The 13633-nt window shown below is 39.4% G+C and overlaps 1 protein-coding gene across 2 annotated transcripts in view; it reads right to left on the minus strand.

Moving 5' to 3' along the window:
* EPS8L2 (EPS8 like 2) overlaps window positions 1-13633 on the minus strand; it is a 60985-nt gene that overhangs the window by 26535 nt on the left and 20817 nt on the right. For both annotated transcript variants that reach the window (XM_053448714.1, XM_053448713.1), the window contains exons 2-4: window positions 11330-11384; window positions 10012-10049; window positions 673-737 (exon numbers count right to left, since the gene is read on the minus strand). In XM_053448714.1, the coding sequence (XP_053304689.1) occupies window positions 673-737; window positions 10012-10049; window positions 11330-11373 (147 nt within the window). In that variant the 5' untranslated portion in view covers window positions 11374-11384. The remainder of the gene's footprint in view (window positions 1-672; window positions 738-10011; window positions 10050-11329; window positions 11385-13633) is intronic.

The following is a 13633-nucleotide window of genomic DNA, read 5'->3' on the forward strand; positions in this document are numbered from 1 at the left end:
CAACCCGGCCCTGCCGCGGCCCGGCCTACTGGCCTGGTTCAATGTATTAATGAGTAGTCACTTACATGCCTCCACTTTGTTATTACAGCTCCCTGAACATCAGCCATTCAGTATTATTCCCAGTATGTTTCACAGATCTGTTCTCCATACATTTTCCTTAGGAGTGGTTGTAGGGTTTGTAGAACCTTAGGTGAAGTGTTTGTCCGGCTTCCCTTTCTGTATGCACTTACTTTCAAACATTCTAAGGAACATCATGAGAAAACCCTCCAACGGATCAGCCGCCTAGTCTGCCTATATGTTAAGACTTAAGCTGCCTTCCATCCTGTGTTCTAAACTCTCCAGTACTAAACTCCTTCCTGTGTTTTTCTTATTATGTGTTATTGAGCTGTGTCTTGTATGCTTCATTCTAAGCTGATGATAAAACATTTCCTGATTCTCGTTTATTGAAGCTTACACCAAACACTTTCCGTGCTGCACTTTGCCCTCCTCTGTTGTTCTGTATTTAATGCCCTTTAAATTATGAACTGTCCTCTGCTCAGCCGCGTTGCTTTGCTATTGAGCTCTTCTACTATGAACTTACTGCTTACGGGAATAATGTACATTGCTAAATGTGACATAATATGAATATCTTGCTCGATTACCTTCCATCCTGCATCACAATCCCCCACTTACCTCTACGTTGTACTGGGACGTTTCATGCATGATAACGTTTGAGTTGGAATATTTCTTTCTCTGTTCTGCAATTTAAAAATAAAATCATTACAATACAATCCATTGCTCAAATTTTTTTTAAGCCGTAACTAGTTGTCTTTGACACGCAGCGCATGTATATTAAGCAGACCCACGCGTAAATATAGCGCATACAGATTAATATAGTCACATCACCTTGAGTCAGCGGTGGGTTCCCGTATCCCTTGCACACTTCGCAACGGAGACAGACGTTTAACTAACAGGAAAAAACGTCCCAGCTGTCCCACAACACACCTCTTCCAACTCCATCATCTATTTTCATTGAAGATTAACCCTAGAGCCTGGTCACGCCCTACCTGTTGAACACACCTGAGATGGCTAACAATCACGCAACTCTTTATAGAAACATTTAAAGCTTAGATCTTTTATCGCAATATACTAATCTGCACTCAGAGATGATTGACCCTACTGTATAGATTGTCTTTGGCACCACATCTGTAACAGAATTTTTTTTGTGGAATGAAAAAATTAACTAACATTGCATTGGTAAGCAATGTCTTCGGCTTCTGCGGACTCCCACCATATTCTGACAACTCGGCTTGTTTATTTTTTAGGCAATTCTGCAAAATGGCATAGTTCACATAAGTTCAGAGTCTATCAAACCTAACTCTTTCGTGACCAGAGGTTTTAGCATATTTTTGTTCAACCATGTTTTCCCTTTTGAGTACCCACACAAATTATATATGGTGTTTTCAAACACCGATAGGGCTTTCTCTTTGTATTACATTTTTTGTATAGTATGTAATTTATTATGGATAATATGTCAACAACAGTAAAAATAAAACAGTATTTGTCACGGAAGCTCCGTATTTTTCCCTGACTACATAAAATATGTTACCGGGAGAAAGAGGCTAAAATCACTAGGTCCCTTGCCCCTGAACGTATCCCCAGCTGCCGCATACAATAAAGGTTAAGCCCGGCAGCTGAAGTACGTTCTTAGATCGAGCAAGGTAGACACATCCGGGATTGGTCGCTCGGATCACCCTATAGGGAGTGGGATGTAGCTCCTATTTTCATTATTTTCATTGGTCGCTAAGTCCGCACCCCCGGAACTCCATATATGGTGTGTCGGGTAGCTCCCTACCTGATTGGCCGAGAGTTTAAAGGGACTCTCTAAAGTGATTGGTCGCCCCCTTACCAAAGACAAATACATCTTTGACTGTAGATCCCTTTGAGGTCTTTAAAGATCTCAGGAATCTCTCTTGGAACGGGATGGGACTAGTGATGTTATGGTGACATAATTGGAGTCTGTTTAATTATTGTTTTGTTATTTTATATGTTATTTTTGTTTTTAAACGTTTTTAAATGTCTTTTGAATATGTTAATTAATTTTTTTAGCCTCATTGCTGCTGATCACAGAGCGTACCTGTTAGGTACAGCGTGTACCTGTGCTTGGGGGGCTCATTCAGGAGGATCAAGATAGTCCAACTGCGAACCTTTTCAAATTTGAGCTTCCTACTTACTGATGTCATACGGACTCGAGCACTAATTACATCAAAACACAGGAAAATGCCTGAAAATTAGATCAGAAAGCTGGAAGCTAACAAATCTAGCTACTGCTCACAAGGGAGACCCCATGCTGTCATTCTTTTGCCACCCTGCCCTGTGAATGTTTGCACTCTATGTTCAATAAAGAGATGAAAACACATAATTGTTTGAATGTTATTAGTTGAAACAGACTGTATTTGTAAATTGTTGTGACTAAGATCAAAGTTAATGGACAATATTTGCAGGTAACTCCAAAGGGTTTACACACATTTTCCTGTAACTGTATTTACGTAGGTATGACCTGTTTGTGTATTCTGGAATGACTTACATTCCAGGGAGTACAGCCCTTATACAGATTTTTCGGGGACACATTGCAATACCTGGGAACTCTCCGGGTTTGGCCCGAAGAACTCTGGGAGAGGCGTTGGTGGCCCCACCCACTGATGCCAGTGGGAACGCCCACTGATGGCATCGGGCAGTCCTGGCCATGTTTCATGCGACGGGTAGCCGGACCCCACAAGTTGCCTACCCTTGGTCCAGATCCTCAGAACTATACTAAAGAACCTCTGTGTCAGGGCCAAGAATAACATAATAAGCACAGTGTTAGTGGGATAGCACAGGCATTAAGCGACAGACTTTGTCATTTTGCTAAATTCCCCACAGGTCTTTAGGGATAACTTTTAGTGACCTTGCCATTTCACACCAGTGTCTCTGTAAAGGCACTTTATCTGTGCTAAATACACTGATATTTCTGTGGACACTGCCAGTTTGGAAGTTCTGCGCAGACTATGTGGAGAGGAGGATAGTTTATGGTGGCAACTGGCCCAACCTTATTACTACCTATTTTTTAGGACTTGGCAGGCCAGATGAGGGGGAGGGGTTGAGTGATTTATAGAGATGACAGAAGTTGACTTATTAAGTTTATTCAATCCCATGTTTCAACAAGGTAGCCCCCAGGCACCCTAAGAGGGTTGATATATTTGGCTGGTAAACAATATGTACCTTTCTTTCAAACATGGAACCAACAATGAAAAACTCACACTAATGATCTTTCCTATAACAAACTTGACAGCTCTGCATATGGTGCTTGAAAGGTCCCTTGCATATATGATGATACAAAGAGAACAATTCATTTCAGTTGTAACTGCTTCCATGCCAGGGGTTCAGGCTGTGTGTACATTTATATTATACCCTGCAAATTCACTGAAATTTAAAGCTATATATATAAATATCATACTCTTTTATTTTGTGTTAAATTGTATTTATTGTAAATTACAACCTGATGAATGTGCAGTTAATGTAACCCATCCTTTGCCAGGTTAACAGAATCTATACAGTACAGTTCCAGACTTTTTTTTTTGCATGTGCAAAGTGTTAGTGCAGATGACGATATTAGCATCCAAAAAAGTGTAGATTTTGAACTTGCTACTTTGGTTATGTCATGTTAAAAAAAATGTCAGTTATTTCAGAATTTTCAACAAATTCTGAAACATCAAACAAGGAGAAGAAAACTGCATATAAAGTTATAGCTTGCATTGATACATTGATGCATGTTCCTTTAAGTTTTTTACCTGTTTATATGAGTACATCTTACTAATATTTCTTCATTTATTTCAATGGGTATAATGCATATACTAGTCAACTAGTTACAGATTCCTGGGATAGTCCTTAATGTGACATCTTGTTCAGGTGTCCTGGGAGGGCCAGTCTTATTACCAGGAGGCCCAGGCTTGGACACCCAATCAGGGGCTCCCTCCTGATGCTGCCAGCAATTGATTCTGAGCTCTGGGATATGACGTCATATCCTGGTGCTTAGCACTGAAGCCGCAAGCACCGCACAGAAGCCCTATAACAGAGGTCTGTAGGAACAGACCTTGTGCTTCTACCTCAAGATCACAATGTAAAGAAGAAGAAAAACATTAAGGTAAGAGATTGGGAGAAAGGGGAGTGATATCAAGAAAGCTGAGAGATGTTAGTGAAGAAAAGGGAGAACTAGTGTGGAGGAAGGATAATGAGATATGATGGAGATAAAGAAAAATGGGAGAGAAATGAGGAGAGACATGGGGAGAAAGGGGTGAGGTGAGAAGAAGGGGGAGCAAGTCCTTGCCTCCTTCTATCGTGTGCGTGTGAGACAAGCATGAGGCATGTGCACCCATTCAAGTAAATGTTCAATGTAATAAGCACCAGGAAGCACAAATACATAATCCAGTACAGCTCCAGTGCTAATGGATGACCCTATAAAAATACACCAAGCACAGCCATCAGTGCTTGGTTATTCCAGTGTCACAATGGAAATATATTACATAAAAGCATTTAATTGCTTTACTATTGCAATTTAATAATTCCATATTAAAACTAGCCCCCAGTTTTGACCTTTGGACTGTCCCTGGATTAGGATTCTTGTCATCTGCCTTAACCCGTGCCTGTCTACCGTTTATGAGTGAGAAGCTGTCTGCCCTGAAATTTGGACTCTGACCATTCTTCTGTTTTGCCCTTTGGTACTATGTTTTGTACTGCTGACCTCAGTGCTACGGCACCTGGGAGAGAGGGACTACACCGTTTTCTCCTCTCTACCATCACATATACTCTAGGGTTGATGCCTTCTTGATTGGGCATTACCCCCTGGACCTTCTGAGGTGGGTAAATATTGGCTTAATCAATTGGTCGGACAACTCACCTCTTATAATGACTTGGTACCTTTTCCTCTAAACCGGCCAGACCCTTTTGGAGACTTAACAAGGCCCTTCTGTCAGATTTGGTGTGTCTGCTGAAGCAAACATTGCAAAACTACTGTAGGGATAATGTGGTTGAGTACACGCCCAGGCCAACCATTTGGGAAGCACACAAGGAGGTCATTCTCGGTTTCTCTGTTAAATTGTGTTCCCAGGTAAAAAAAGCAACACACCCATGTGATCCTTTCTTTAACTACACAAATTGCTCATCTTTAGAGAACACCTACTCACTCCCTTTTGGATGATATTTATACCGAACTGCTAACCATCAAGTAAATAGGGTGTTCTATGAGCATGGGAATAAATGCAGCAAGCATTTGGTGCTTTGCAACAAGCAACAACAAGCATGTATTCCTAAAATTGCATTTCCTAAGGCTGGGGTGGTGTCCGCTTCAACGGAGAAAGCGAAGACATTCCAAGATTACCACAGTTCCTTGTACAATCTACAGTGGAGACGGGTGGCCTTGGAAGGGCATAGAAGATAAGAGAATATTACTCTGGTTGATCCTGCTCAGGCAGAGCTCTTAGAGAAGTGAATTACTGAGTGTGAAAAAGTGCTGCTTGCAATTAAATCCATGAAATCAGTAGGGCCCCTGGGCCTGATGGCCTCCCCTTAAAATATTACGTTTTTTGGTCAGATACGGCACATTATAGCTACGTTCCATTCCATAAGAGAAGGTGGAGACTTTCATCCACATATTATGGCAGCCACTATCGTGGTATTGCCAATGTTATTGCCCAATCTCTTTATCAAACACTGACTTAAGAGAGATGTTGCTGTACTCTCAGCTTTTCAAATCTCAAATTTGATGCAGTGAGGTTGCAAACTTTCAATGCTGTTTGTACTTAAACTTGAACTCTTACAGGAGGCTATTTGAAAACAAAGGAACATTTTTATTTATCTTTTTGGTACAGAGTTCCTGTGTCGCTAGCAAGAATTTTTTCAAATTCTGATCCAGAGTGTTGGAGACGTGGGCCATCATATTTGCATATGTAGGACTGCCTGGTTATTCAACCATTCTGGTTATTCCACTATTAGAGACTAGTGTAATGTCCTCCATCCTCTGGGTGCCACGCTCCTCCACCATACAATCATGGTTTCTGAAAATGAAGGCGATTAGGGTGATGGAGCAGCTGGTCAAATCATTTTGTGTCCTCTTACATTGCTATCTAGTTTCAGTGGCTGGAATTTCACAGCATCAGAGGAATTTAAACCATTAGTATGGTAAATTGGGCCCAATGGGGCTATACGAGCTGTGGGGTTCCTGAGATCTTCTGCCCTCACCTCTCTTAACTTATTATATACATTCCTTATTTTTCTGTACTTTTCTTTCTTTATGCAAAATATGTTGACAATGCAACCTGGAGATTCTCATGCGATGTCAAGATGTCAAGACTCATACCTCCCAAGCTACTCTCCAGTCACTCTTTTAGTGCCTAAACCCCCTGTACCTCTTTCTTCCTCTGATGTTCCTCTTGCCTAGAGCCTTAGAATTTTTGCTGGTTATGCATTTATCATTCACCCCGGAATTCACATTAAAAAGCATTATAGGAAATATTATATTATTATTAAATTGTTTTAAAAAATGCACCATTTTTTAAACAAATTACTTAGCTTCGGCCCTGGCCACGCCAATAACTACATACTCAAAAACAAAAGTGTCCCTTTTTGGGCCATTTGAGACGTACATTCCCACAGATGTACAACTCCGAGGGAGTTTAATATTTTATGCTCAATTTAAGTAAAAAATATTTTGACAGCTGTTGCTTTTAAGTAGCTGCAAGCGGATGGCACTACTTTGAGCTAGTTCATCCTGTGAAAGAGGGCCATGGGATTCTCGGAGACTCAGCGGTATACAAAGCTGCCACACTTTCTAACGCTGCAAGTTATATTTTGTTCTCTTCAAGTTATACCTTCCCATATAACAAGTTTATGAGTTCTATTTTTACCTGCATTACTGTTTAAGGGCTTGCGTCACATAATTGACCATAATAAAGGATAGGGTAGTCCAATCAGGTCTACAAGGTGCCATTAACCTGCCAACATTTTATTGTCTGTCTAATCAGCATGTAATTACCCAATGAAATTTGTGGCACACTAAGCAACATGCTAATTATTACCCAGATAACCTGATGTATCAGCTGCCTGTAAGGACCGGAGCTGTAGATTAAAATATGTACTGCTGGTCTCTTTAACCAAGAGCTGCCTGTTGTAGTGGCAGCAGATGACTGCTGCTTGGTTATTTATCAATCAAATTGTTTGACTTTTTGACACAAATGCCTATAATTTAAAGTGTACTTAAAATACACAAACATAATACCCTGTCACCATGGAGGCTGACTGTTTCTGTGGAAGGAGGTTTATTGGAACCCATTGCTCGGTGGTTAATTATAGTCATGAAAACACACAGTTCTTTGATTTGAATATCTTTAGAAAAGAGGACAGACAGATTGCCTATCCCCGATTCAGGAAGGACACTCATCACAAAACACTTTTAAGGGCTGGCAGCTTCCATCCAAAGGCACTGATAAAATCCCTGCTGTATTCACAATTCTTAAGTTGAGGAACAACTTGGAGGTGGCATTAATGCATATACAATTAAAGGAAATGTTCAATTGATTTTGCCTAAGAGGATACCATAAGGGTGTTCTGAAAGCAGCAATAAAAAGAGCCCTGCAAGGCACCAGTATCAAACCTCAAAAAAGAACAAAAATTGGTGTTTCTATTATGCTGGCACTGGACAAATTGGTCCAGGAGAATTGACTCCTTCCAAGACATATTTAAACAACAGCCTGTGATGTGTTACAAGAGAAACTGTAAAAACAGACCAGTGGGAAAAGTATACATTAAATCATTTTTTTTGCTGGAGATGGCTCATTTTGGCTGGAAGTGTAACTGGTAGCTATATGATACCAAGCACCAGATTTCACCATCTGCATAGACAGAAACAATTTATTTGACACAGAATCACTTGTCAGACAGATCATGTAATTTAGAAGACCACATACCCATGGGATTGGAAAGAGTGACCTTACTTTAAGGGAAAAAATCTGTGGGTCTCGATCGGGATAAAATTTGGCAACGGTGGCAAACACTTTTTAATGATGAAACATAACTTCATTGAGAGTCACAGCCATTGATTATGTTCCCCCATTATTGAGAGAAGGCAATAGATCAAAAAGATTGCTTCAAAGGGAAGCCTGTTAGATTATGACTCTTGAAATGGCAGCCCGGAAGGGCTTGAATGAGAATTTACATATGGCTTATTTTCTGACAGGTAAACTACACTGGATTTATTTAGGTTCACCATAAGTGGTGTTTCTCTTTACGTCCGTAATGAGGTCCATCTATATTGTTTTTTTGTTTAATACTTGTGATATGACTTTAGATTTAGATTGATTGTGACATTAGATCTGAAGTGTATATCTGTGGAGCATATTTACATTGTTATTTCCGGCTGAAAAGCCCTAATGATACAACCCTATTGTGTACTAAAGATCGCTGTTTGCTTTATTAAGAGGTATTAAATGAGGCATTAACACAGAATACATATAAACCAACACACCTAGGAACATTATAAATGAGCTGATCCTTAGACTCCTGGAACATTATCCCATTAATAAGGATTACAATTTGTCCTGTGGCTCGCAAAAGACATGCATGTGGCCACTTTCTGTATACACATAGCTGCACACTATATTTCCCTTACTTTTGCAGCTCTGGGCCATGTGTACATGAAATGCGCTATTGGGAACCGGCCCACTGGGCCAGGTGGCAACCTGCTAATGGTTATGATAATGGCCCTTATGTGAGAATGTAAAGCTATTTTAAATTGTCACCTACATTTAAGTATAGATATAAATAACACAATCCACAACTATGATTCTCTGATGGCATTAGATCAAAGTAAAATATGAATGATTCACCTCCGGACTGTGGATCAGAGAGTTGGCTAAACCCCTGAGACTTAGCAGGAAAGCTAACAGAATGTAAAGAGCTGTTGAGGCATGTCTATAAATAATGCATCGTTTGATTGTTTTACAATTATATTTTGTAGCAATTAGTCGAGGCTTGTGTGGGAGTGCTTGCCAGCCAATTACTTCCACTTGCTCTTTTTTCCATGACAATTTAGCATAAGGAGAGGCTTTTTATCATTGTGATTATTAAACCATGCCTTCTCCCATTATTCCCATTAAGGCATCGAGTCATGGTCCCTAATCCCCAAACACATATATTTACACCTATTGGAAGCCCCTTATACACTGATTACTTTAATACTGGGCTATTGTACCAATGGTGGATATTTTAAAATCGTCTTAGGTAGGTCTATCAAGTATTTTTCCTTGATGTGTGTTTGTAAGCCAAAAGTGCTTTAGAAACGTATATAGATTCAGCACTTACTGAGCTTTGCAATTCTGATCATGTAACCCTTATTTCAGAAAATGAATTACAGTGAAAATGATTGGATGTACAACCAAAGGTGCTTATGAGTATTAAAATACAAAATACACTGCATTCATGACTCCAAAACTACCAAGTGCTAACAGATGATGGGCAACAAGTAACTGGAAACACCTTAATCAATAGTTTATACACACAAATCCCCATAATTTATGCCTGTATACTTTATGGAGAATCTGCTACTGGCCAAACACTTCCTAGCAATAATTCTTTAATCCTGTCTCACTACACTGAATGAATAGAATGTCAGATCTGTACGTGCTTAGTATGCCAGAGGGTGCAAGTAATGTTTCGTGTAACTGGATTAGCTCCGTTAAATCGGTGTAGTTTTGTTTTTTAACTTGTGATGCGGATGAGCCTCAGAACAAACCAAGCCATCGCCTAGCCAGACTAGGTCGGCTGATGGATCTGACGCACCATGCCAGCATAGGGTCCAGCTGATACCACAATGACTTGCCCAGTAACACCTATGTGTGTCTTTTTCATACAATTATATTTCAGTCTATATAAATAATCACCAAAACCCACATTTACTGTATTAAAATTATTAAAATAAAATATGAAGGAATGTCAACTTACCAAATAAATCCTTTGCACTCATTCTTGCCGGTCCACCACTAAAAAATACAAATATAAGATAAATAAATAGAAATCACAGCACATGGTGCTGTACATTAAAACCCATGCTCTGTATATTGTAATGGGATTTTTCGGAGAATCAGCTAAATATCAGAACCAATTAAGCATGCCCTCTCAGCATTTTTAGAGATAGATGAACAATTTACCTGTTGATGACCAGTGCATGTAAAGTGCTTCCTGAAGTAACTAATTCCATTTAGTGGGTTTATACGTCATACATATTACAGGGTAGCACTTTACATGTGTTACAACGCACGTTTTCGTCAAAATATATTAACACATTTAATATTTTATCAATTTGTAAGAAATGAAGGGTGCCTTTAAAATGTGACATTACATTTTATACAAAATGTTTTTGGGAAGATTTGGGTTTTTTAAGGTGAGATATCTGGTTTTACAATGTAAGGTCATTTACATAGTAATGCACTACAAAGGGTTTGGAACAAACGCTCCAACAGAGGTGGGATACCCCCCAGGGGTCTGTCTCCTTCATAATTGGGTCATACAGGAAATCTCTGGAAAGAGGGGCCGGGTGAACCACTTTCTGGGAGGTACAAGGAATTCTGGAATGACTAGTTAGGTGCTGCAAAGAAGAGTCTAAGAAAGGAGAGCGCAGTGAACAGAGGTGTTGGGTCAGGAGACATAGGACGAAGCTGCACAAGATGGCGTCTGGGAGAAGCCTGTGAGCTGAGAGAGGTTTCCCAAGAATGTGCTTGAGTATCCCTTTTTGTTTTGTATTATTATTAAAAGTTTTCTGTATGTTATATGTTTTACAACCTGTAACAGTGACCTAATTCAATATCAATATCCATTTTTCTATACGCTTGTTTTTGTGCTTTTTTTCGTCACACATTCCCTAAAAGAATAACCCTGTAAGAGGGTCATCGTTTCTTACAAATTGGCAGAAGAGCCGCACACTGACAGCATCAGTAGGCACTCTGATGATCTGAAACCTATATGTTTAACATTTCAATGGTGATTAAGAAATAACTTCAGAGAAGCCAAAGCATTTAGTAGCTATTTGAGGTATTAAGGTATGGCTGTTATCTATGAAGCTTTATGACATCTGGTGTCAAGATCATACTATTATACAGTTCACAGTGAGCCCAAAAACATCAAGCCTACTTATCTGTAAAATGTATGGTTTATGAAGCACATACCAATTTGTATACATGCCCTATAGCTTTCATTAAAAATATAGCTGTTAACTGCCAACTTTCTTATTTGGTGCAAGGAATGATAGTAATGTTGTCCTTACTTGGTGGATCCGTGCTTGCTTCCTATAGATCCCGACTGACTCATCGCTGCATCGACTGCAAAAAAAGGAATAACTGCAATCAGAAGGTGTAAGGGTCAACCGGCATAAACATACCTAAAGACAAATCTGGAGGAAATATTAAGGGAAAATTTGGGGGAAATACAGTTCTGAAAATTAGCGGTGAAATTTGAATATGCTTAATAGACGTCCTTAGACTATGTTATCACTAAATGGACATGCAATCCTTGGTCAAGCAAAAGTGTTTTTTTTCTAGAAGACAAAGTAGAAACTATTACTACTAGTAGAAAGTACCAAATTTCCATTAACAAAAACCTGAAAATAATATTCCAGAAAATTCTCCTTTTCCCCTCTCCCCATGATGTTCCTAATAGTATGCTTATACTCTCTATCCTTCTTGAAAATACCTCTTTTTACCCTTCACTGGTTAGAGGCCAGAAGAATGATTGTGTGATTCTTTCCACAGGAAGAAATTGAGAACATTTGCCCCACGGTCCCTATGAATGTATGCCAAACCAGTTGTAGTAATGTAGCAGCTCCCAATGCTGGTCTGTTATCGAACATGAACTACAAACTGATATTTTTAGGCCCTGGAGCATAAACCATTGACCACAGAGCTTGTAGTCTACAAACAACAAACGCAATAAAGCAAATCATGGGCGTACCTGAGGTCTGGCCTGTCTACCTGTATCGAAAATGGGACGTCGGGCAACATTTCTACTTACAGGTTTAGCACAAATTGCCCTGACCAGCATTGTTTGGTTATGGAGTTTCTTATACGAGTCATACACATTCTTTCTATTTGGTTTCTTTCATAATGGCTTCTAACTGTGACTGGTGCCACACTATGTGCAGTGTGATTATCTCTTAATTGGTTAAAAATATTTAAAATTTCATGTGGATGAATCATTATGGATTTGCCCAAAAACTCATACTTAAAAAAACAATAGGCTAGTCATCATTGATCAATAGATACATTTCCCATAAAAGAACAGTCATATCATTTTTTTCATGACTCTTTTGTTATTTTTAATGCTTTCTTTATTAAGTACATTGTTAATTTGTGTGCATTATTGAAACAAAAAACAAATAAAGAAAATAATAACATCGGCCCAAACTTTGCCAGTTCATATATATATGCCATTATAAAACAGATCAAATACGAATTTGAGAAATATAAAAGGGAAAACACTCAGTAGAGCACCTTGACCTTTAATTACAACACATTAGCAGCTGAACTGCTGCTAGAAGATCGTTCAGAGCGTGCTGCCAATACATAAGCTGATGGATGGCACATGGACGCCACCAGCTGCCAAGGGCCAAGTGATGCTTCTTATAGAAATATTCCTTCCACTACATATAAGTAATGGATAGTAAAGCAAACTTAAAGAGAGGAATTGGTTTGTTGAGGTTACCGGTCCCTCTGTGGCAAAGACAGGAATTAGGGCATCCTCAACTACCAAGTTGCTTACAATTTACTGCGTCTCCCTCGCTCAAATAAAACATGTCAGATATGGCATGGTTTGCATCTCAAGTTTCACTTAAAGTGCCTACTTCCTTGAACATGGCTGCAAATATGTTTATTTTTGGGTTACCTAAACTGTATTTAAAATTCCATAGATAAATCAATCCCTATACTTAGTTACATATTAAAACACAACAGGATAGAAAAACTTGTACCCAGAAGCTTCATTTGCACTTTTCTGTGGACATAAAAACAAAGCTGGTGTCACCCTGGCTGTCCTCTCTCCAGAAGACCTGACATCGGAGGACCTATTCTTGTGTGAGAAACATTTCTACTTCTTTCAGTTAAAATTTATTTTCCATTACATTCGATATTTAGAAATCTGCATCTTATGTAAAACACAATTTGCTGAATGGGGTTGAATGGATATATTGTGCTTTCCCTGCCACTGATGTTGTGCAAATTATAAGTATGGGTCCCTGAAGTGGAGTGTTTGGAGAGCAGGGCCAATACTCCAACTCCAGTATTGTAGCAAACTGGATACCCAAGCTGGATTTGCAGGATCCAGTCCAGGACTTTGATGAGGCCTACATCAGACACAGGTTTGGGAATTAAAACCTCCTGAATGACAATTATGGCCCTCATGCTATGAGGTTTGTCACAATACACACCAACACACACCCAGACACACACAATAATGTTCCCAAACACATGCACACAATAACATACCCAGACAAACACACGTTATGCTTGTCAAGCATTAGAAACATCTCAATTACTGATACACTGCACAAATATGTCTCTTAACGGGGCCAAAACAC

This window comes from Spea bombifrons, chromosome 10 (genome assembly GCF_027358695.1).
Source record: "Spea bombifrons isolate aSpeBom1 chromosome 10, aSpeBom1.2.pri, whole genome shotgun sequence".
NCBI classification, from domain to species: Eukaryota; Metazoa; Chordata; class Amphibia; order Anura; family Pelobatidae; genus Spea; species Spea bombifrons.